The sequence below is a fragment of the Orbicella franksi genome, chromosome 14 (assembly GCF_964199315.1).
Source record: "Orbicella franksi chromosome 14, jaOrbFran1.1, whole genome shotgun sequence".
Lineage (NCBI taxonomy): Eukaryota > Metazoa > Cnidaria > Anthozoa > Scleractinia > Merulinidae > Orbicella > Orbicella franksi.
In genome coordinates, this window is record NC_138158.1 from 9,139,075 (window position 1) to 9,165,262 (window position 26,188).

The 26,188-nt window shown below is 39.7% G+C and overlaps 1 protein-coding gene across 2 annotated transcripts; it reads right to left on the reverse strand.

Annotated features, from left to right (window-relative positions):
* Positions 1-26,145, reverse strand: LOC145468444 (E3 ubiquitin-protein ligase HECTD3-like). Of its 2 annotated transcripts, XM_081452164.1 has the most exons (23): positions 25,519-26,144; positions 22,303-22,451; positions 20,705-20,930; positions 19,895-20,010; positions 18,829-18,942; positions 16,847-16,929; positions 15,657-15,759; positions 15,164-15,226; positions 12,666-12,747; positions 12,168-12,244; positions 11,818-11,923; positions 10,752-10,801; positions 9,690-9,754; positions 9,254-9,357; positions 8,289-8,414; positions 7,054-7,143; positions 6,850-6,930; positions 5,829-5,954; positions 4,817-4,946; positions 3,579-3,653; positions 3,410-3,488; positions 2,623-2,694; positions 1-1,834 (listed from the first exon to the last, which is right to left on the reverse strand). In XM_081452164.1, exons 1-23 carry the CDS (start codon positions 25,804-25,806, stop codon positions 1,750-1,752), a joined length of 2,490 nt encoding a protein of 829 aa, XP_081308290.1. In that variant the 5' UTR covers positions 25,807-26,144; the 3' UTR covers positions 1-1,749. The 2 variants fall into 2 exon arrangements, with proteins under 2 accessions (XP_081308290.1, XP_081308289.1); XM_081452163.1 differs by lacking the exon at positions 1-1,834 and having other exon boundaries at positions 1,854-2,694; positions 25,519-26,145.
* Positions 26,146-26,188: the final 43 nt, after the last annotated feature.

Genomic DNA, 26,188 nt, shown 5'->3' on the forward strand with positions numbered 1-26,188 from the left:
TTCGCCGTCAAGGACTGAATCTCTGAGAGTCTACTGATATAACGCAAAGGAGTAGATAGTACTTGCATCCATGTCAAATAGACCCTTATTGTTTGCCGTCATGAGAAAGCTGCCAATCCATTGTTCTCACTTTACGTTTTGATTGGTTAGTTTTGTTCTAGGTGGCCCGGTTCGAGTAGTCGAACTGTAAAACACCAGCGTCTCGTTTGTCAGCTACGCATGCGTAATCAACTGGAAGTCCGATATCCATGGCCTTCCACACCGCTCTCTCTCCTCCGCAGAGGTTCGAAACTTTCGTTAACGAAAGCCGCTGTGCGAGGTGAGTGCAGGCGTAAAGTCGGATGGATCGTCCTCCGCGTCGCGGCGACCGGGAATGATCGTAGTCTTGCTTAGGCGTATAAATCACTAATAACGTGTTCACCAACGATTGGTAAGCTTTCTGATACCATGATTGTAGCATCAATTGATAACGAGTGGTTATAATGACCCATCATATCCAAATTGCTGTACTAATATATAAAACATAGATGGATCAGAAACGTGGCAATCACAAAAACAGCGAATGCGGTGATTCAAAATCTGATTCGGCCAAGGAGAATTTATTTAAACTGTTGGAAAACTAACACTTTTCGCCTTCACAGAGGGTATTCTCCAATGCGGCTTTTTGAACCGCTGTTGTCTTCTTCACTGCATTGTTTTTAATAATTATTTATTTCGTTTAAAGGTTAGTACTGTTTTATAATCACTATCAGCTTACTAGCTCTTTGGCGCTACTGCTATCAAAAAGTGATTTCAAATTTCTTAATTGAATGGTTGATAAATTGATTGGATAATTGATAGTTTATTTGTTTTTTACAAAGTAGATTAAATTTTTCTACAATATTAAATTAAAGTTTATATCTCCTAATATTGTAAAATTCATGATAAGAAAATACATTCAGCAAAGGAAATATAAGACTGCTAGCTGCTTTATAATTTGTGCATATCAACACAATAACCGCCAGTGCAGCCCCTTACCGCAAGGAGACTTAAAAAGATCTCGTAACTTAAGAAATCTCAAAACGACAAGGCGTCAAAATTATTTTTATAGCCCCAAATCAGCCAGGCATCTTGGCACGTTATTCATTCGCGGATGAAATAATAATAATAAAAATGGCAACATTTAGTCGCCTTGAACATCGAGGCAATCCACGGCAATCCACGGCATTGGCATAGGTTTTCGTGAGACCTCCTTTTTTCAATTGAAGGGTTCCATTCTTGCTTCGCAATGTTCGATTCTTGTCGCATTCAGTTCGGTTGTTATCATACAGGGTTTTGATCTTGCTGTTTAGAGTTCGGTTCTTGCCGTGTACGGTTAGCTACTTGTCGTGTAGCGTTCGGTTATTTTTGCGTAGGATTCGATCCTTGTCGTGTAGGGTTCGGCTCTTGTCGTGCACGGTTAGCTTCTCATCGGCTACGGTTCGGTTACAATTGCATAGATTTGGCTACTTGTCGTGCAGGGTTCGGTTACAGTTAGCTACTTGTCGTATAGGGTCCGGTTATTGCCGTGCACGGTTTGGTTATTGTTGCGTAGGATTCGTCTGTTGTCGTATATGGTTCGGTTCTTGTCGTGCAAGTTTCGGTTCTTATCGTGCAGGATTTGGTTCCGGCTTCGCATAGTTCGATTCTCGTCGTGTAGAGTTCGGTTAAAGTCGTATAACACTCGGTTCTTTCTCGCGTTATCTCGCCCACTTGACACGCGTTCGTCGGTTACTCTTCCCAAGGGCTGACGTCTGTGTCGATCGCCAAGCAGTTGTAAGCAGCATATCGTATCTTTTCCTCTGCTACTTTCGCACTGAAAGTAAAAGAAATTACTTAAGATACTTTATCGGAGCAAGAGATCACGAAATAAGAATAGGAATCCTTCTTTCAGTCTGGATGCCACACCAGACATTAGTTTTATGAAACTATTACGAGTGGACAGAGCCATCGAGGTTTAGTTTAAACTTTCGTACAATTCGAATGTAAGAAGAGATTCGTCGGAAGAGTCAACGAGGGTGATTAACCTTTTGTGAAGGGTCGATTCTATCATAAGTAATCAAGCCTTTTGTAACGGTAAAAGCAATTTCTGATCTGGATCGGGGCATGACTAGGTCAAAACTACGCTCTGATAATAAAATTAAGCTTCGAACAAGCGATTATTAGAACTAAGTTACATTTTGTTAAGCCTTGGTTAGATTAGGCATGGGGATAGCGATAGCTAATAGTGAAAGCTTTCGGGGTGTTGACGCGTCCAAGTGGTGGTGGTGAGGGGGATGCCATGTTAGTATGCTAAATGTTTCGGGTTCGGATTTGGATTGCGAATTGTATTTTTTCCGTTGAAATTTTCGATCACAGTAAAGCAATTTTTAAGTGTCTCTAAAATAACGTTCACCGTTTACGAAAGCGAAACGTGTGTCGCCGACGCCAACTCACTCTAAGGAAGAACACAAATAGAGAAAAAAAGACAAGCACAAGAGATGAATCGAGAAAACAGTATTAATACCCGCTCCCTATCAAACCATTAATCTGATTCGGACTGAAGTAGTAATCTTGAATTGATTACAGGGAAAAAAAACAAATTCGCCACTTTTTTGACCACACCTTGAATATTCCGGTAGAAAAAGTGTGCTGGAACAGGTGGCAGCTTCAGGTAATGAATCAGCTTGCACAGAACTGAAAAAAGATCACACAGTATTCAGTGAAGGTTGATCCATTTAGTATCAAACGATTAAGCTGCACATGATGCGCGACTAAACTGGAATCTGATTACAAAGTTGGCGCCACAGTGCCAAAGGGCTGTTCTTTTCATTTGGCTGGTAATTAAAGGATTAGGACGAAAATCGTTATTATTGCCCAGTCGCGAGGTTCATATCAACCAATATCAATAATCAAAGTTAATATAGTCCCCGAGAAAGACTTCGCTTGCGGTCACAGTTGTAATATCGCCCGATATATTTGTTCTTTTGCCGCAGCGTCAGCCTTGCTACCAGTTTGTTACTGTTGTTTTAGTTTAACATTGATGGACAAAACGTTTGACTCTAACACTGAAAAAACCACACGTGTAAAGGCCGTAAAAAGGATGTGTACGTGTAAAAAACGAGACGCTTTCCTGGTTGAAACTTAATAGCCTAGAGATAAATCAAGAAATATTAGCGATTGCAACTGAAATATACTTTCGGTTCGTCTTCGAAAGGGTGGAAAACCCACCTCAAAAGTTCCAAAATCACGTCAAAACCTAGCAGCGAAATCCTTTTCTTTCAAACCACGCTTTCCATCGGTGCTATATATGTGTCGGTAACCTCTGACTTTGGCAGTAAAAGAGCTTACTATGCAATGGTATATATCAATCTAGCGGTCAACACACTTTCAGCTGTATGTTCGGTCTCACCTTCTTCCCGGACAAATATACAATGGAGCTGGAAGTCTTCTCCGTCCGGTTACGAAACGAAGAAATCGGCTTCGATCATCTGGGCAAATGAACATAAAAATAGGATAAGCCAAGCAGAGACGAAAAGGTGGACATTTAACAACAACAACCACAAAAAAAATTATCTTACCATTTGTGAAATTCTCCAAAGCTTTCCACAAGAATTTGACCCGCCGGTCATTTTCGGTGATATCTTCATAGTGCACTATGGTAATATCAAGAGAGAAGTGCTGTTAAGTAAAGGAAAATCTCCTCAAATTATGGTGGAGTAGTTCAACTCCTGAACCAGTGAGGCATATACGTATTACGGTCGATTTTCAAGGGGCTACTTTGCCGAGTTCGACTTTTAAAGCACGGCGGTCGTATATAACCATAGTTTGATGCAACGAATGTCATTGGCTTTTGAAACACGTTTGAAAATAACACAACGTTTTATACTAACAGTCGCACGTTAGTTGCATAATTAGGTTTGAATTGCATTACGCAATCCGTGTAGGCACGTTTTAACATTGTCTTGAGTGACAACAGACCCTATTCATAAATGACTGCCTATTAAAAATTGTTTTGTGAGTATTAAAATGAGCCCAGCTAGCCTAAATTATGAATAGGGTCTATGAAAGTGGTACTGGCTTCTACACTGGCACTAAACTATGTTTAAGTAGCTACTGCCAGTATTAGTAAAAGGCTCGTGCTTACAACGCTCAGTAAGGTTGAGCGCAACACTTGGGAAATTTGCGTTCAAATAGCGAGACACAAGGATTGTTTCAACCACGGCTCTATCTCCTTTTCGACCCTTGTCCGAAGAAGAGGAGAGAGAGCGTGGGATCGAGGAAGAGATTGGCTGTTTGCCCAACAGCGGGTTGCACGTAACAGCGGGTATGGTGCATACGATACTCGTGGGAGGGAGGGGAGGTTAAACACCCTGGGGCGTATTATGTGGTTGACAAAATCTTTTTTTACAATAACTACAGGAATTCTCGCGCGCTCATTGGCTAATTTTCATTGTCAATAAGCGGATAGACACCAATTTATAATTTGTGCGATGCGTCAACGAGTGAATGCGGACGATTTGACAATTTATCGTAAAAAACAAATTGACGTCAGTTTTTTATGCGTCTGTCCTGTTATTGACAATGTCAAAGTAGTCTGCGGATCCACTCGGCTATTGCCTCGTGGATCCACAGCTACTTTGACAATGTTATGACGAAATTCATGATCAAAAACAGGACAGACGCATGAAAAACTGACTTCAATTTGTTAAGTAGTTTGTTACCAACCCTTGGTAGTTACTTCGCGTATCATTGAGCTTTCTTTGATGTCAAAGGTCTAATTTTTCCTGTCAATCAACAGTAAGTAGTGAATACTTACTGCATTTTTTCAACGCCTCCACTGTTAGATCTGGATCCCCACACACCCTCCTTTCCAGTTCCTGCCAAGTAAGAAGGTCGAGTACAGCCTGGGAAAGAACTTTAAGAAGACCTCGCCTTATTGCCTCGATCTGCGTATGAAAGATAGTTTAACCTGGTGACATCCCTAATGAAAGGCGTAGAGCACAGCAAGAATACATTGTTTTAGCCTTTGAAATAAGTCTCCTGACAACTCAGCTCCAACAAAGCTTGCTCCCAAGACAAAGTTATGTCGCAAAATCTTTGTACAATAAACGGACAATTAGAAATATTAAATTTCATTCGAAGGACTGTGCAAAGGAAAAATTTACAGTGCTACTGAACAACAAGAATGTCTCAATGAACTGTTCAATAACAAGGTATTCAATAACACGGTGTCCACCGTCCACCGTGGCGCGCGGTCTATTGAGTTCTTCCTTGTGATTAAATACTCCTCGATATTTTCAACATACTCTGGTCGCCCAATCTGTTCATCTCTCGTATGACTGCAGATCAAACTGGACACACTAATTCCATCAATGCGTGTGTAGTCTGTTCACTGACCAGTTATCTCTAACGTCGTCGAGAGAGGGCGCGGACAAGATTAAAACTGCAAGAAATTAAAAGTAGGGAAAATGCAAGCGGGTGGGATAGGGGAACAAACGACCGTAGACAGTCTCGTGTGAGGTTAACCACAAAAGCGTCTTAGCTCCTAGTAGTGTCACATCTTTTACGTTTCCGAAGGCCTTCAAGGGACGATTTGTTCAGAAAAAATTCACGCCAAATCCCTGATTACTATTTCAGATGCATCTTCCACACACAAAAAAATATATTTCAACGAGTTATCCACAAAATCGTATTCTTAAAATCAGAATGTGTCAACCACAGAGTTCCTTGTGACGTTTTAGCAGCAATCTCGTCAGCGGACTGGAATTTCAAGCTTCAAGTACTGTTTAATTCAAAACTATTTCAAGAATTACTAATAGTATTCATACCTGCGTTTTCCCTTCACACATTCGACAGTTGCGCACGAGTTGAATGTACTCCGTTCTTTCTTCATACTCAACAAATCTGTCCGCTCCACCAGGTACAAGATTTACTAGTGTGTTGTCACTTAACACCTGTCGGGGTAGAGATGAGAAACAAGTGTTTTCCAACTGCATGATTAAAGAAGCACCACTCGGGGGAAACAGTTTTAAAATAAGTTTCCGGACACACATTTGAGGGAAACAAAATTAGATGGTTTCTCAAGGGACTGGTTATTGATTTGTGCTATAGAACAACAAAGACATTTCAAGATCAAGGTGAAAACGCCGCTGGTTGGTCAACATATTCGCCGGCGCGGGTGACAGTGTACTATGACTTTCTGACGCCATAGACTTTTAGCGGGAAACAGTTTCGTTGTTAAATTAAGATATCATGTGACCTCAAAGTACCCAATGAGAGCGCGTGCTGGTGGAGAATAAATATTTCAGATACATAAAAATGTGTGTTAAGTCACACTCAGAACATGAAAGAGAGACAGTAGTTAAGGTGCGGGTATTTCACTCTAGAGTTCTTTATTCTCACTTTGTCTTTTTCCACTAAAAGAGTACAAATGAACACTTGCAAACCTTTTAAGTGGCAAGTGACGCAGTGTGCGGAAACCAGGGTTGAACTGTATGAAAAATGAACCATTATGACAAAAAGGCTCTGCCTACCCGTACATTTTTTGGAAGCCACGTGGGTTAAATAAAAGTAGGCAAAAAAAAGAGAAAAGGGAAAACACGCCGAGGTTGATAGAGGGATGAATGGCGATTTCTTGAGTGTTGTTCCTTTAAGGCTCAGAGCCACATTAGAAAATGTGCTCAAATCACAGCTGAAAGCCATATTACTTGGGAAAAATAACTTGCTGAAAATTGTAGGGCATTGTTCCTAAAGCTTTTTTTTTTGTTTTCGTGTTATTATTTCAGTATTTGTTGACTCAACAGAGAGAATGAAACGTGAAAGACAGCTTTAAATAAACAGTGAACTTACTGTTGTGAATGTGAGGACTCCTTCAAACTTCATATTAAAAGAATCCTTATCGATTGATTCTAGAGATTCCAGTAACTTGACCTAGTGGGGTGTAACGCAAAAAACGTTATGATAAATGCTTAAAACTAGAAACTTATCAGAAGTTAAGGTTTGAACAGAAAATTGCAAGCAAATGTATCTTCAGTGCTTGAAAACCTGACGTACCTGAGCCAAATCAACCGTCATAAAGTCACGTGACCACGTGACCTTCTCGCCGACCAGTTGCCGCCACACAAACGAAGGAAGTGAAAGAACCTTCAAGGAAAGAAAAGAAGCTTGATTGCAGCGTCTATATCAGGAAGCCAAGTAAGATTACAGTGCTTTAGCGATTTGACTCTGAACAGAAAAGTTGCCGAGTTTGGGAAAGACATTGGTTTATGACGCTTGCGGCAAATGTCAAAGGCAAAAATTCAACTTTTGCTGTCTGTCTTTAGCCGTCAGTACACTTAAGTGAGAATATTTGTATTTGTTGTGAATAGAAGTTTTTTTTCTATTTTTCTGTTGGATTTATTTCAGGATTAGAGGAAACGAAAAGAAGACCAGAGGCCTGCAACTTTTCCCATTTCCCATTTGCCGTAGACGCCATTCTTAAATTCTCTAATTGACTAAAAAAAGGTGAAACCTTGGAGCCGACTGGCTCATAGCTGCCGGAGCTTATCCCGGTTTCTGTAGCATGAAGCGGTTAGGAGTAATTCTACTCCCCTTGGACGGGTTGCTAGTCCATCGTTAGGGTTTCCCAACAATTCGCCGGTACCCATTTATACTCCTGGGTGGAGAGAGGCACTGAGAGTTAAGTGTCTTGCCCAAGAACACAACACAGTGTCCCCGGCTTGGGTTCGAACCCGGACCGCTCGATCCGGGGACGAGCGCACTGACCACGAGGCCACCGCGCCTCCTCTAAATGACAACCAATGCGAAAAAGTTTGCAGATAATAATACTGTAGATACATGATACATCGTAATGCTTGCAATGCCTTAGAAGCAGAAAGCACTCAAGAATGGATGATTCAGAGAAACTGTTCAGAGGATGAACATGCAGTACAGTCTAATCACTGTACACAATTGCGCACCACAAATGAATCGTTCGCTAGGCCTTTAGTTTAAAAGGCAGCATCTTAAAGGAGCTTAGTCACGGCATTTTGAGTTATTTTGGCCACACACAAAATTACCTTTAAATGGTAAGAAACCTGAAAATAACAGTTTAATAAGATAGAAAAACACCAAAGACATAATGATAAACCATAAAGGAACAAGGATGGCTAAGGATGGAGAAGATTACCACGGATTACAAACGACGAATTTGAAAAATTGAGGCTAAACTTTTCTATATGCTAAACCGTGACTGAGCTCCTTTAAGGAGGCCGCAGATATTCACTAAAACCACAACAGCCACTCCATACCAGATGTTCTCTGTTACTCCTAAGGCAGGCACCCATTAACATGCCAATCCACTCATACTTGCCGAACTGCTTGCAAGAAGGATTAGGGACGTACGCATCTCTGTTTACATTTGAAGAGTCGTGTAACTGAAACAAAAGGCATGTTCGACGGTGAGTTACTTGAGGGATTCAAGTTGAAATCAGAGTGGTGACTCCGTTCCTCAGTACCACACATTAATTTTGAGAAAAAGTCTGGCGCCAAAAACCCTCAAAGGTCAGAACAATTTCCAGATACTGATAATAAATAGGGCTACCCTCGTGACAATTAAGTTCAATTTATTTGCATCGTCCACACACGCATACTGCACAACTATGCCATGACATGGGCCTGGAGTGTCAACTTTGTTTTCAGAGAAAAAACTGAAGTACTTCCATGTGACATTTTTTTTAAACTGTAAAAGGTGGTTCTACCTTTTCAGTCTGTGGATGAAACCCTGGTACATGAACGGTCAAATAAAAGCTATTGAGTAGTTTGTTTGTTATGGTGTACAACATGGTTTTTAAAACCAGAAACTAATGTGGGTTTCTGCTTACACATCTGTTAATGACACCCTAGTGTGTGAACATTCAATTAAATAAAAGCTATTGGGAAGTACTTTCATGTGGCACTATTCATAATGCCGTACAATGCGGTTCTAACTTTTGAGTCTATAGACTAAAACCTAGTTTGTTATCATTCAAATGAAATTTATTGAGCAGTACTATCTATTATGTCCTATAAATTGCTTCTAACTTTTGAGTCAATAGAAATTTGAAACTGACGAGAGAATCAATAGAGATTTGACACTGACGAAAGCCTAGTTTTGGACCACTCAAATAAAAGCTATTGAGCAGCTTTTTCATTAACTGTTTTACATTACAATGTTCTGACAAAAGAATTTCAAATCATTATTTTTAACCTTGAGTGCACTGGACCTGAGAAATACCTGATTGGGACTGCGAATAAAGAAAGGAACCGGTATGGGTGCTTCAACCGAACTTGGACAAAGCTCCTCAGCCATGTCTGCGAGTGAGTCCCGAAAACCACCACCTAAAACAAAACAGCACCACAGTCATGTCACTAGTTTTGGTCCACTTGATAATTTCATAGTCAAAAAGGAACTTCCTGATTAGCATAAGTTTTACTGTCGGTCTGACCCATTCTTCAGAAGTTTTCACCACTTCTTGATACCTCTGTTACAAGGTGTTACTGTTAAGTTGCGAGTGTAGCCACCCCCCCCCCCTTCTTTATTTCTCCAAGTTTTTTTTTCCACGTTGAGAATCCATCTTCTCGCATTGTCTTCCCCTTGCATTACTCTGTCACTTGTCCTCCCCCCCTCTCGGGGCCGGGGGGGCACCCAACGAATAAGTCAATATACTAACCTTGGTCAATAATTCCTTCAGACAGGAATTTACACTCCCACCACTGGTCGTATCTTGCTGACCATCTACATCAGAGGAACAAAGTGAAAGGTTTTGAAGTTTAACTGTGTTACTGCTGTATTTATGTGTGAATCGTGGAGGATGACAAAGGGGGATGAAGCCAATCTAGATACTTTCCAGCACAAGTGCCTGCGTCAGTAGACTTCTAAAAATCTATTGGCCCATGCGAGTGTCAAATGAAGAGGTGGGCAAGAGAGCTAACATGGAAACTATCAGCGAACAAGTAAAGAGAAGGGAGGTGGACATGGATTGGGCATGTGCTGTGAATGGATAACAGTTCCATCCCACGAGTTGTACTGACGTGGGTACCGGAAGGAAAATGCAAGAGTGGAAGACCCAGAGAAACATGGCGTAGGACAGTGGAGAAAGAGTGAATGGCGATGGGTTACTGTTCTTGGACAGACGCAAGGCTGGCGGCGGCTGACAGAGTGTCTTGGAGAAGTAAAATTTATCCTCAGTTTGGACGGCCTTCCATGTAACAGTGAGGTTCTTAAGCCCACAGTATACGCTGTTTTATACCATGCCACAAAAAATACAGCCAATTTGAATACAGGAAAGCCGTTGTATATTTGACGGTATTACATCCAACGTTCCCATCATGCACCGCACGTATGTCGAATGCATTGTGTTGGCCACTGTATTTTCTATGGCATGGTATGGGATATTCCATGGTATATCACTTGAAACCGTTGCATAACTGGTATATGCCTAGAGCTAACTGTTCTAGCCTAAAAGAGAAGCCATGTCCAACATTATGTCAACATTATTCAACGCCTTTGCAGCAAGAATTACCAGTGAAAGAGATAGCTTATATTGCAGGCTGTTGCAACCGTTTTGGAAAGGCGCTTTTAATTATCTCCTGAGAAAGTCACAAATCTTTTATACGATATGACGCAAAAGCTATAACTACACTACAAGTGTAATTATTTCAGCATGGACCTTCGTTTTAAACGTGAACGCACTATGCTATTGTAATATTATCACTGAAAGTGCGGTTCCTACCTGTAATCCAGCTTTACTCCACATTTTTCTTGTTTCAGTCCTTCATATAACTATAAATGACAATAAGTAAGGTGTTGCTCATCCAGCAATTTCCACAGCATAAGCACAACACTACAGTGGTCAGATAATGTCTTCAAATCAAACTTACTGTATCACACTAACATAACTACCCTGGCGTTCTCATACTGGGAAAGGTTTTCTCTTCTGGAGATAAGCCTCTGCGGACCAGGCAACAGTTGTTCTAAGGCTGGATAACGCTATCCACCGGATAAATTGCTATCCAGTGGATAATTGTTCACAAAAGAAACCAAGCTATCCACTGGATAGCGTTATGCAACTTTCGAACAACTGGGGCCAGTAAATGTCGATTACATTTACCCTTGTACATGTATAACATGATTATAATTACTAAATTTCTAGTTTTAATTGATAATTAGGTAGCTGTAGTTATATTATTTTTATCATTTCTTATTTCTTTATGTCCTTAATTAGTAAAGGATCTTTACCCTCGGCTAGATAGGCTCGACACTTTAATAAAGTTACTGTTATTGTTATTATTATTGTTGCTGTATAGTAGTGAATAACAAAATGCTAGTCAATGCAAATTAATATATTCTGTGAGAGAAAATGCAGATTAAGACTAGAGAGTTAACATCCCCTAGAATATATGCATGCATCTAGGCTTTTTTTTTTCCAAGTATTCCCTCTCACGTTATCTTTAGACATGGTACCCAGTTCTTTCGTGAAAGTTTCCACGCGCGTTGCAAGAATGTTCTCGTGTTTCCGTGCAAAACCAGTTGGGCTGTCCACGTGAGCAAAATCCGCATCGCTGGAATGGCTACTTCTAGACCCAACTGGGATTCTAAAATTAACTTAAGAGGGATTACCTTAGGAATAAGGCCTATAAGGGGGATCAACTCTCCCACACTACATCATTTCTTGAATATCCCCCAATTATAGCTGTGATACTTAGAGTAACAGCAGCAAAAACAGAGATCTTGAAGACAGCACTCATTAGTAAACGTAATGATGGTAGGCTCTGAAAATGTAACATACGTGAACTGACCTGGTTAAGTATGGAGTGTTTGGCATCTGGGTCTTGTGTTGGATCAGCTCTGTGTTCAGCTGCTGACCGTCTGTTGATGAACAACTTTGGCATGTGTGCTGGAGTACTGCAGAATAAAATTGATCTTCAAATGTCGAAACTATTGAATAGTTGATGAATACACGTGCAAAGAAGCAGCATGATCAAGTGGTTTGGTTTGAGCAATTACCGTCTGTAAGTCTCTGAAGGCCTCGAGAATTGCTATATAAAGGGTAGTGATTCCAAGGAAGGGAGAGACAGGTTTTCTACATGTTCTATTCTCTCCGTTTTGTGAGAATTTGACGTTGAAGTGAGTGTAGTGCCTTCCTTACCCAGACTGTGATTCTCTGATAACTTTCTCAATCAGCATGGTTCTGTGTTTGGACAAAGGCAGAAGTTGTCGAATAGCCTAAGGCAGAAATAAAAGAAAGGATCTTTATGGTGATACAGAGTTCAGTATATAAAGACAAACAAATCAAATAACATGCTTGGCTTTTATGAGAAACTTTGTTTTGGACAAACACAAAAACGTCAAGGTCATTCAAGGCCATAATTCCAATTTTCAGATTCAATGACTTTCAAGGTCCGTGCGAAACCTGATAAACACTAGTTATTATTAACACCAATAATTATTAGAGCCGTTTTCAACTGAGTGGCGTAAAACCAAAGTAATCAATGTAGCCAGTCACAAAGGACACAGACAATACAGTGAGCCAATCAAAGCTCGAAGTAACTGCATGTAGCTGACGTTAAGCGCGGGAAAACAAGTGCCAGTTTCAACACTGAAATAACGACTGCTCTATTATGAAATTTATCAAGTTTTGTATTACCTCCAAGTCTTTAAACGACCCAGCTGAATAATTCCAAGAAGGAAGAAGATAATGTAACACACTGTCCAGAAGCTCAGTGAACCTGAAAGTGAATGCATGAAGGCGTTATGTTTGTAATTGTACTCAAAAAGACAAATATGCGACCTGTAACGCGAAAACGTACACTAACGGCTAGCGAAGGGCTAACAAACGGCAAACGAACGGACTAACGAGCGGCTGAAAAAACGGTTAACAAACGGCTAACAGATGGAAACGGCTCACAAACGGATGGAAACGCCTAAAAAACAGATTCCAAACGGCTAACAAACGACTAACAAATGGCTAACAAACAGCTAACAAATGACATACAAACGGCTAACAAACGACTAACAAACGACTAACAAACGACTAACAAACGCCTACCAAACGGCTTATTAACGGCTAACAAACGGCTAACAAACGGCTTACAAAAGGCTTACAAACGGCTAACAAACGGCTTACAAACGGCTTTAAAGCGGCTAACAAACGGCTTACAAGCGGCTAACAAACGGCTTATAAACGGCTAACAAACAGCTTATAAACGACTAACAAACGCCTACCAAACGGCTTATTAACGGCTAACAAACGGCTAACAAACGGCTAACAAACGGCTAACAAACGGCTAACAAACGGCTAACAAACGGCTTATAAAAGGCTTACAAACGGCTAACAAACGACTTACAAACGGCTAACAAGCGTCTAACAAACGTTTGATAAACGGATGGAAACAGCTACCAAACGGCTCATAAACGGCTAACAAACGGCTTACAAACGGCTAACAAACGGCTTACAAACGGCTTACAAACGGCTTACAAACAGCTAACAAACGCCTTACAAGCGGCTAATAAACGACTTACAAACGGCTTACAAACGGCTAACAAACGTCTCACAAACATCTAATAAACGGATGGAAACGGCTACCAAACGACTTATAAACGGCTAACAAACGGCTTATAAACGGCTTATAAACGGCTAACAAACGGTTAACAAACGGCTAACAAACGGCTAACAAACGGCTAACAAACGGCTAACAAACGGCTAACAAACGGCTAACATACGGCTAATAAAAGGGTAACAAACGGCTTATAAACGGATGAAAACAGCTAACCAACGTCTTATAAACGGCTAACAAACGGCTTATATACGGACGAGAACGGCTAACTAACGACTTATAAACGGCTAACAAACTGCTTGTAAACGGCTAACAAACGGCTAATAAAAGGGTAACAAACCGCTAACAAACGGATGGAAATGGATAAGAAACGGCTTATAAACGGCTAACAAACGACTTATAAAAGGCTAAAAAACGGCTTATAAACGGCTAACAAACGACTTATAAACGACTAACATGCGGCTTATAAACTTCTAACAGACAACTTCTAAAGGGCTAACGTGCGGCTTATAAACGTCTAACAAACGACCTATAAACGGCTAACATGCGGCTTATAAACGGCTAACAAACGGCTTACAAACGGTTAACAAACGGCTTATAAACGGATAACAAACGGCTTATATACGGACGAAAACGGCTAACAAACAGCCAACAAACGGCTAACAAACGACTAAGAACTGACTGATGGGAAACGGCCGTTAAAGCCGTTTAAAACTGTTTCAAATACTGTTCGAATGGCCGAGGAAAAAATTTCGAACGGATGATGCCAGCATTTCGAACGGCTTAAGAAAAATTTCGAACGTCTAACGAAAGTATTTAGTCTGCTGGCAGCCGGTGTTTTCTCTTAGGGTCACTTAGACGAATGTTCTAGTCATCGTGAACGTAAAAGGGCAGTATGGCGGTGGCCGAGTGGGGAAGAAGGCGAGACGTGCCGCGCCCATGTCTTGTGCCATTCTCCTTTACGCTAAAGCGTCATTCCTCATAACCCCTGCTGAATTTCGAGAGAAAAACAGAGTGCCAGCAGTATAAAAGGTATTGAACGGATGTGCGTCTGATGGAACTTTGCGATCCATACATTGAATCGCGTGAACTGTTGTTTACATGTTCTACTAAGCATTTTTATCCCTGGAAATATAAATCAAACAAAAACATGCATCGACAGATCTAGCCTGTGCTACAGCCGCCCTCCTCGAAAGAAAAAAATTGGAGATACACCGGCCGGTTGGCATCTTGGGCACCACAAGACATCTGAAGACAACCCTACACTTTTGTAACTTTAAGGGTGAGCTGATGAACAAAATGCACGTTCACCCACAACATTAAGGACCTATGAAGCATACGGAGCCATAAAAAGGTGTTACCGACGGGTTATGAATTACGGTCCTTATTGACAGCTCTGAGCCCTGGACATCGTGTCCCTTAGCGTTGGTACTGGTCAAGACAAACAGTACATGTATGCCTCTACCAGGTGTTACTAAACATGTGTAACGTGAATACTGGTAGTCCGTGGGCCGCCTAAGTACCTGCATGTACAATAGCAAAAGCCGACTTCTTTCAAACTAGTATTACAATGACTGTTTTCTCTTACCTTAGCAAAGCTTGTGCTCTTCTGTACAGTAAGGCAGGATCTACGGCATCTAATTTTGGGAACCTGCGATAGTATGGAAATCAAGTGCTCAGTATAACTCACTTCTGTATGTTTTTTTCCTCTTTCCTCCCATTCTTTTATAAACTCAAAACAGGTCCATACAATGTACTTTTCGGAAATGGCCATGTGATGTTCTAAAAATTAGTGTCAACAATAGGCCCATTGTGTTATTTTACCTTAATTAAGCAATCTCAGAAAGACATTATATAGCATGGTGATCTGGCATTCTGAGGTTTGTATCTCACTGCCTCATTTACATTGGATTATACCATGTAATTACCCTTTCATACTAGAGACCAAAACGTACATTCTCCTCACTACACTGATTCTCGTAATATCTTTCAATTTTAGAAATGAGAATTTGAACATACTGTACATAACAACGGTTGAGGTTGGTCAGTTTCAGTTCAGTTCAGTCAAAACACACATGTACCTGATGAGTTCTTTTGAAGAAAACAAATCTTGGTTAAGTCCTGGCTCTTTTTCGCTTTCTGATATTAACTTGATACCATGGATGCGAGTGTCTATGCCTTCATCTGTCAATAATGAAATTTTATTTATCACTTGGTAAGTAGCAGATATGAGCTTGAAAGACAGTGGCTTAAATTTAAGGTACGAACATACATGTAGTTGTTCGTATTGTGTGATCGTCCGAGTGAGGGTAGTTAAAGTTCTGAATAGAAGTGTTGTTGGTGACTGACGTTTCGACAACCTGAGCGGAAGTCATCTTCAGAGTCAAGTGAATGGTGTTTGTCAGTCGATGATGTTGTAAGTCTGGTCTGTTGAACGTGATTGGTCAGTTTAGCCATGATGGTATTGGCTGAAAGGCTCGTGTAAAGTTTGTCATGTCAGTCGTTGGTCGGTTTCAATCCGTCTATTGTTAGTCAAATTGGTCGGTTTGAGGTCTGTACCCTCACCCGGACGATCACACAACACGAACTACTGATACTCCTGGGTTCAAACCATTTACTATGATACATGCAGTTATTGTAATTTCAAGGACTCGTCTGTGTGAGTGAATTGCATTTTGGCCAATTTCAAATTTTGAGTTACCACTCACCCTTTTAATTTGTTGTACATGTAAAATTGCCGTTGCAAACTAGTAAGTCATAACAGGCAGTTAGTGCATATTAAATGACAGCCCTGATGATACTAACTACTTATAGACTGGGACTGAGGTCTTTACGGGAAAATCTCAAACCAAGATCTTGCCGTATTGACCAAGGGATAGCGAGGTTAATACGGCAAGGCCGAGGTTTGCGATTTTCCCGTAAAGATTGAACGTTCGAACTTAATAAGTTCTTAATTATATGGCTTTTTGCTTCGTCTTTGCAGGCCCATAATCGGCCCATGGGTATTAAGGGAGAAAAATGCCCTACGGTTTGCCAAACAGAGCATGCGTTACAAACACAACCCATAATAATAAATCACATTATTTATTAAACTTCCCATCATTACTATATTACTCAAGGGTAAGCAGATGCAATGATATCAGTATACATATGAACCAGCACACACAATGATGAATGCTACTTTAGAAATACGGCGGGAACAAAAGGGACTTGATTTAATTTATTCAGTTTAATTCAAAATAAATTATCAATGATGCTTTAAATAATGTACCTTTGCACTCTTTGATTCTAATTTGAATGATGCTGTAATATTGCGTCAAGCTCTTTGCAATACACACATCTCCTGTATGACTCCTACCAGGGAGAGCAAAAATGGAAGCCTGAGTTTCAAAAGATGACTGACATGCACATGTATCTGGGTACAAAAAATAACTATTACAGTACATGTGTAAATATCTTAATAGATGTTTTGGTGTGTAGTATCGCTGTATATTTTTACGAGTTGTGCCGTATTTTGACGAGCCTGTAGGGCGAGTCAAAATACAAACAACAAGTAAAACTATAAAGCGATGCTACACACCAAAACATCTAATAAGAGATTTATTATCCAACTGCTGTAGTCAATAAATTTATCAATGAAAAGAGGGAGAGTGTGACAGTTTTGCGTGCGCACGCCGACCTGTGCGGCAAACAGGCTTTCTACTGTACAAATACCTGTACAATATCGCTGTATATTTGTACTGTTATTTGGACGGTGTTCGCTGCAGTTGGATAATAAATGACTGTATACCTAGTTTCACTTTACCAATTCTGTGATACTTATAGTGTACATGTAGGTGACATCTGTGTTTGAGATTAGTGGCTTACCAGGTTGACACTTATATCTAGGTCTGCAGCATGAAGTGCCTGAGAGTATTATATCTACCTGCCCCTCTCCCCGCCCCCCGCCCCCCCCCCCCAACTCTGAAGTGCATTCTGTTACTCTGGAGTGCATTCCCTGTACCTCATACATGTAATGCTTGTTCCCAGCAGGCAAGGATGCTACAGTGTACATGTATGTACTCACAGTGCCTCTGTTCTCCAGGTGTAAATTAGTACCATTGAGAATAATTATGTGTTCCTTTCACTGAATTGACTATATGTAATAAACCTTTCCCGAATTCAACTTTAGTGCTTACAAACAATAGCACCAGAGCGAGGTTGGGGTGGACATTTTCATACATTTGTTGTATTTTTGTCCTCCCTGACCTCGATTCGTCGCCATTGTTTGTTGGAATGCAGGAAAGGTCTATTGTATGGACTCTGTGCAGGGGAGCTGTACAGAGCTGTGCTGTATGAAATTGATTAGACAAGTACTCACAGCAGAGGCCCTGTCAGGGGAGAAGGGGGGGGGGGGTGTTTGCATGTCCCCTGTCTGAATTTCAAATTGTTTTAATTGACACAAGTTTTGGTGTTTTTCGTCACTGCAATGGCTTCCATGTTGCTGTTTCAATACCATGTTGCCTGTTATAATTTACATATGCAGGGCATCATAGCAAGAGAAGAGTAACTACCGTCGACTCTCAATGACTGGAACCCTCGCTAACTCGAACCTGGCGCTAACTCGACCCAAAATCGATTTCCCCTAGATTTCCGTCATGTACATTTACTATCATTTTACCCTCGGTAACTTTGAACTTTCGATAACTTGAACCTCCCGCTAACTCGAAGGAATTTTCGTTTCCCTTCAAGTCATTTTCTATATAATTTTACCCTCAATAACTCGAGCCACGTCTTTCAATATGTGACAAGTCAAAACAAACAGTGTACTGTAGTGCAAACCACTAAATTTACTTTGAAGCAGTCATGTGAAAAAACCTGTACAGTTCAGAGTTCATGGACTTCTCCCTGCTGCTTTCCTTTGTTATATTTTTCACATTGCGTTACATTCCGATTTATAAAGTATTTTAGAGATGTATTGTTTTAATTTTCATTCGACCTCTCTATTCTGCAATTAAATTTGATTAAAACGTACACTGTATGAATACAAAAACATTAAACACCATTTTTTCCTCATTTCCGGTCATTTGTTCTCAACTCCCGATAACTGGAACTACCAATAACTCAAACCTTTTTCAGTTTCCCCTGAGTTATCAGGAGTCAACTGTACATGAAATCTAAAGGGAGATCCCCAATAAAACAAAAATCTGCAAAAAATAAAAACAATGTATGCACATGTGTACATGTATGTATGAGAATGCAAAGGAGACTTACGCATCAATAAAAACCTCACTGATTTCTTTCAGGCTGTCAGAGTCTCCACCCATGACAACAATGTGGTGTGGCATGTAATTATCATCTTTGGCATCTACAGTCACAAGGAGTTGTCTGAAAATGAAGTACAGATAATATTATTATAATATAATCAGAAAGTCTGCAAGGAGTACATTTAGAAGTGCAAGGGGTACAGTGTCCGAAGAGACTTAGAGACAATTTTTGGGTAGCCAGGATTGAAATAATTCCCAGCAATATTTACAGTTGACTCTGGTTTTAATTGTTTTCTAAAAGGAACTACATGTAACAATTATTACTAGTTGTTTTTAGACACTAAAAAACACCAGAATAAACAGTTACTGTAAAATTTGTTCAGAGGTATTTCAATGCTGGTTAACTCAAAGTTTTCCAAAAGCCACTTAGGGCTTCATTTCACGCATCCCTTCAATTGACCAATATATCAGTCCCTGTGCTATGTATCACACTCTCTGCAGTGAGCCAAAACAAGTACTTCCTTATTCCTCTACGTTCCTAATGGAACATAGGTCCTCAACTAGAGCGTGCCACCTAACCCTATTTTGGGCTGAAACCTTGTTGTGGTGGTGGAGCTTGTGTGTCTCAATGACCCAGAGAGCTGTGTCGGTGGGGACTTTGGTCCCTGGCAGGTCTAACCATGCCGGATTGGTCGAAGGGTAGAGGCCAGACGAAGAACAGCCCCTGGTCCTCCAGGTTGGGGGTTGGGCAGCGGGCCGATAACCCACTCCCGGAAAAAGAAACATATTACAGAAACCGAAACTAGAATTACCACTGCGCCCTATCAGGAAGCAGGGGTACAAGATGCTAACACCCAGTTGGAGCAACGCGCGAAGCAGAGAATGACGTATAAACTGCCGGTGAAATTACTGTCGCCAAAAGCGTGTGTGATGAAAACAAGCACTACTAAACACTTACACTTGGATAATGGAATTCAAGAGTTTTCATTAGCCTAGCCATCATGGCTATCTATTATCTCATAACCAATGTGTGCTTGTGGAATAACTGTTAATTAAATGGAAGTTTATGCTACCTAATAACAGTGCCAGGTCTCATTGATAGTTTAATCCAATGTCTGCCTTGGCTGCCATCAGTTTCCCAGTAAGTCTCTGGATCGCCGTCAGTCAGTGCATCTTTAGATTCTTCTTCCTTGAAATTTCAAATAAAGCAAATCTGGTTCAATCTATTTCTTGCCAGAAATTTGAAATCCATTTGACACTTGAGTTCGTAACTGAGGAAAATAGTAAATTTGACAGCTATTCAAACTGCCTAATTGTCCACATGAGGTGATTTTGTAAAGGAAATTATGACAAAAGGAATTTGCACTTGCAATCATGTAAAATGAGCAAGCAAAACGTACTTGGAAAACATGGGAATTTTATTATTCTTGGCTGTTTCTACTTGAAATCTGATCCAGAAGGAAAGCATGGATCTAAGAGAAAGCTGAATGCAGGGTGGATGTTTAGACAAATGGGGGTGGACCACCACCATCCATTAAAAACATCAACATGGTGATCTGTCAATAATGCTACATTTCATTTGCATTTCTCTTTTAGACTGACAGCCTTATTTCTCCTAATTGATTTTCTGTTTACTCACTTCATGAATTTGTTTCAAAATACTGGTTTGTAACAATGAACTTAAAATTATTATCAGTTTCCCCTTCTTAAGTCCAAGGTATCTGTGGACTGATAATGAAACTTCTAAAGAAACAATGCAGTAGATACAAAAAATGGAATGAAGATTAAGAATGAAAATCCTCAAATCAATTAGTTACTGACATTTACTTTTTCATTGGAAGGAACTCTTGAAAGGTTTAACAGGAACAGATTAAGCAACTTACAGAGGAAACCTGTACTGACTCCACATATCTGCTGATATTTCCAAGAGATGCCTCCTGCTTGTTAACATGTTCAGCCATGAACTTAGCCAGCTCTTCATCTGCGTCTAAACTCCACTTTGGTGGAGGAGAACTCAGCTGACGCATAGCCTCTTTGTCTGCATATCTTTCTATGGAGGGTGGGTCAGATATCCGAAGAGCATAGCACACCTCTACCGCATCTTGCCAACTGTAAGTGTCATGAACAAAGGACGAGTCAATTGATGCAGTAATGTTTCAGCCCAGAGGAATTTCACAATACAGACAGAGGAATCACTCTAACAGACACCACAGGGATAGAACAAAGTGTCTGTAGATGTGTCCAAATTATAGAGGTGAAAGATACACGCATGATGTCAGTTCCACTAGTAGTATAATTATACATGTAGTGTTCTTTAAAAGATATTATTTTGGAAGGAAAGGGTACTGCACACTGCTTACTTGTGTAAAACTACCCTAACAGCAGGGTTTTCAAAAGCACAATGTAGCTGGCTGCCATCACAAATCACCATCTATTTCATAATTTTGGTCAGCTACTCTGCGAGGGTACGTGTACCTGTATTTGTCTGATTCTTTGAAAGGAGATGGCAAATTCAACCACCTACTCCAAGAGTACTTAAAGCTCAACAACTTTGTGACAACCCTTGTAAAGCATATTCAATTACTTAAAAAGGCTGGGTTAATATTCACAAATAATCCCATGACTTTTCTTTAAAAATTTGGAATAAATTATAGCACAGCTCTGTAAGCACTTTTTAAAGACTTAATATTGCATGAGCCAAATGAATACAACCTGTATTTAATTTTATTTTGGTAGCATTTAGAAAACAAACTCAAAGGTTTATGATTTATTTAAAAATAGTGAAATCAAAGTCAGGTGATTATCAATGCATATTGAAAAGCAAATTGCATATAGTTACCAGATTCTGAGACTGAAAAAGGTCAAAACCTGTAAATTTATATCAAATGAGTGTTTTGTTTACACGAAGAGTATTAACTCTGAGTTATGCATACTGTAATTATAATATTTTTAAGTAAAGTACGGTATGTACATTTATCATCCAACTGCAGCGAATACCGTCCAAATAACAGTACAAATATACAGCGATATTGTACAATTATTTGTACAGTAGAAAACCTGTTTGCCATACAGGTCAGCACATGCATGCAAAATTGTCACGCTCTCCCTCTTTCATTGATAAATTTATTGACTACAGCAGTTGAATAATAAATCTCTTATTAGATGTTTTGGTGGGTAGTATAGCTTTATATTTTTACTCGTTGTTTGTATTTTGACTCACCCTATGGACTCGTCAAAATATGGCATAACTCGTAAAAAGATACCGCGATACTACACACCAAAACATCTAACAAGATATAATATTGTAAACTGCACAGAAAGAAGTGCAAAGTGAAAAGTAAGTTTTAAGTTTGGGATTGTCTCAAGTCTCTCTCTGCTTTTTGTTTCTTTCTTTGTTTGTTTTTTTCTGTCGTTTTCTTTTTCTTTTTTCTTCCCCATGCCATGTACAGCAGTAGAGTACATGAATGGAATTATCATATACCTTTTAATTGTTCTATTTCCCTTGGATGATGAGCCTCCCTCTGCAGGCTTGAGGTAAGGGGTGCCTACACCATGCTTAGCATCGTAAGGTACTGAAAGTACCCATCCATCTTTCACTTGTTTGCCAGAACAATACTTCTGCAAAGTTTTCTAAAAATGAATGAAACATTAATAAAAGGGGTTAAATGTGTGAAACTATAGTGCTGTTTACACATACGCATATATGATATTAGTATAATTTCAGAGCTGAACAAAAAGCAATCTGATTGGTTGAGGGATTGCTTATATGACACTATATTCACCACGCCAGGCTGTGAATGTAACATTTTTGAGACCTGGCTACTAAGCTCGCCACCTTTGTCATCTCGGCAAGTAAACATGATGGACAGTTGCTGAATGAATTTTTCATTTATACGGAAGACATCAGTCCAAGTCCAGGATATTTTAAAGGATGGAGAATTTTCAGAATGACTGCTTTCACCAAAAAGCCTTTCAAAAACTCATACTCAAAGAATTTAAGAATTGTAAATGCAGTGGTTATGTTGATTCCCAGCAGGTCAAAGCGATTGACCGAAATTTATTTTTCTTCACATAAAGCTACTCATTTTTTGACAGTGATGCAACTGTGAATGAAGTGAACAATGACAAATCAAAGGTACTGGATGAATTTATTTTTTGTAGTGTTTCAATCGTTTGTTTTACTGCCGAACTCCATAGGTAAATTGATTCACAATCGATGTACATGTAAGCTTATTATTAAAACTATGGCTGCATACGTGTATGCAAACAAACAATTGGATCTGTGTTTTGTGTTTTAGTCCGTTATTCTGTAGTCCTCTCGTTCAGCTCTGAAAATAATACTAGAACAATTATTTGCCTCAGGCTCAGTAACCGTTGGTGAATATTCACCTGGAGTCCGTCTCGGTGAATATTCACCAATGTTCATTTCGCCTTTGGCAAATAATTGTCAAATATCACTCAATTGGTTTATTAGTACTTAGTAATACATGTTTTAACTTCTAAAGCTACTGCACATGCAGCTTCAAGCTAGTTCAAACAAGCACATTAATACAGACCACAATGGTCTACTGTAGGTCAAACAACCCTTAATGTACTAATTAGTTTCTGAATGTCCCAGGAGAGAGGAAATTGGATTGGAAATCTTAATTTTTGAAAATCAACGGTCAGAAAAGTTGCAATTCCAATGTGCATCACAGTTACATGAACTGAATGTGTAAATTTATAGAGGTGTTTAAAATGATACCAAGATAACTAATTCACAAGTTCAGCATTGTTCCCTACAGTGCAGATTGTCAGTACTTTAGGTCTATATTTGTTTCCATGATAAAAACAAAATGTCACACCAGAACAAGTCATACTTGTGCAAGTTCATCAAAAAAGCTGTGGAAAATCTCTCCTGTCAGCTCACATTCCCACAACATACCACATTCTCACAAACTTCCACTTGTGTTTCTATTTAACAATTATATGTACATGTAGATTACGAGCTTGAGATTTCTATCGCATGATGCAATGTAGTTTACGAGGGCATAATACCACGCATAGAAATCAAGAGCGAATAATCTAATTGTTTTAGTACAAATCTACTAGTCCTTCAAAACTTTATCTAAATCCTCCTTACAGACACTTTGAAAATGCAAAGAGGCGGCTGCCATTTTGTTACCAAGCGCACACTGCTAGGCTTCTCACTATCTACCACAGAATAGCTAGTGAGTAGCATAGCCAATCAGCAAATGGCATTCAAGATAGAATGCTAGTAGATTTATACAAAACTCAATAGAAAAATAGAACATGTTTCCTATTTCCTAAATAATGTATACATGTATAAAACAAAGAAAAATATCAGATTATACCAAGGATGATATTGCAGCACAACTCACGCATAGTTTTTGTCATCTAATCTACTTGTGCATGTAACATGGTATTGCGTGTGACATGTACACTGTAGGATGTGGTATCAGGGATAAAGCTAAGTCAGTCCCAGTCACCAGCTAAATTCACTGGCTGAAAAAAGGCTAAATTATCACCAGCTGAAATTTCCCTCAAAAACAGAGTGTTGGAGTAATGTTGAAGGTCTGCAGGCTAGAAACGCCACCTGAGCCTGTCAATTAACAAACCAGGACAAGTACATGTAGGTTTTATTGGCTACATCCCTCTGGAATGAGGAAAACAAACAGACTTCATGCATGGTGTGAAGTATTTTCATCACAGTTGGTGCGCAACTCACACTAATAATCATGTGCAGAAACTTTCCCAAGTACATCTACAGATTTTAAAAGGAAAGCTAAAGATAAAAATTTTACTACTTATTAAAAGAGCAAGATTGAGACCTTGGCGTATTGACCGAGCGATAATGAGGTCAATACGGCAAGGCTAAGGTTTGAGATTCATGTAAATAAGTTGTTTATTATATGTGTATGGCTTTTTGCTTTGTTTCTGAAGGTCCGTTATTGGCTCCTAGACATTACAGGAGAATAATGCCCTAGAATTAGCCAATCAGAACATGTGTTATATCAGCTACAAATGCAAGCCATATATTGAATGACATTAATTTTTTTCATGTTCAATAATAATGACACAAGGTCATTGAAATGTCATGTAACTTTTTTGTCATTAATTTTCCTTTTAAAATGTTACAAAAATCATTTTAGAATGAAAATAAGCAGTATGAAAATTGAACGACATTTAGATGACTCCATGTCATCATTCAATTCTATCATGTATTTCGAACTTGATAATGATGACATGGATTCATCGAAGCGTCATTCAATTTTCATATCGCTCATTTTCATTCTAAAGTGTTTTACAAAACCTCTTATTATCATAAAAATCATTCTATACTTATTGAGCTTAATCTAAACAACCAGTTTTATACCTGATAATCCACTTCGTTCATGTAAATAGGCCTGATACATTTCAGGGAGAGTCAAGGATTGATGATGAGGACGAAGATAATGATGAGTCCACTACATAAAGCTGATGACTTTTTCATTCTATCACCTGTCTACTTATCGAGAATTGGAGGGTTTTTGTCAAGCAGTGCCTTGGTTGAATTTCATACTCGGTTGGTTGGGTACTTTCGAAAGGGAAATGTAATAGGTAAATGTTTCGAAACGGAAGTGTAATTAACAAACATTAACAAAGCTTAATAACACTCAAATCGACCCATTACATATCACAATACATTTTGCACTACCTGACAAAGCTTTATCCAGGAGCCATTATGGTTGAAAAATTCCTCTCCTGATGCAAACAGCTGAAGGTTAGAAACAGACGGCAATTCCCCTACGCACTGCGCATCGTTTTGGGGCTTTTTCCGTATGGCTATGACCGGCGAATTTTTGATATCTTCCCTCACATACTCCACCTCAGCCGGAACAAAACACAGCGGTAAAGGCAAACATTTTCCTTGTTCTATGCGATTTATGCTCTCCAAAAGACATCGTATGCGGGCCAAGCGTCTTCTTGCTGGTTCATTCTTCATTTTTTAAAAAAAAATGGGATTAATTTTCGAGGTCAAATATGCCCCCAGCTATCAAGATGGCGAACGGCTTGCTTGGTAACCAAGCGCAGGAGACAACCGAGGTGAAAGGGGTCCAAACTTCGACCCAGTCTTCCCGCGAAGAAGTGACCAGAAAAGAATGTGTCAGCTCCACACGAAACAAGCTGTTTTGCTCAAGTGCAGTGAAAGAGGTCCAGAAATGTCCGGAGGTCTCTGTTTAAGAAGTAGATACCGACTAAAAGCACATAAAGATCTGACCAAACCAAAGATGTTTGGAATACCACTTGGTGTGTGCCACCATTCTGACTCAATTCAAGTGACGGCACACTTGCTAATTCAATAGTGTCGGGGTACTGGACAAGTC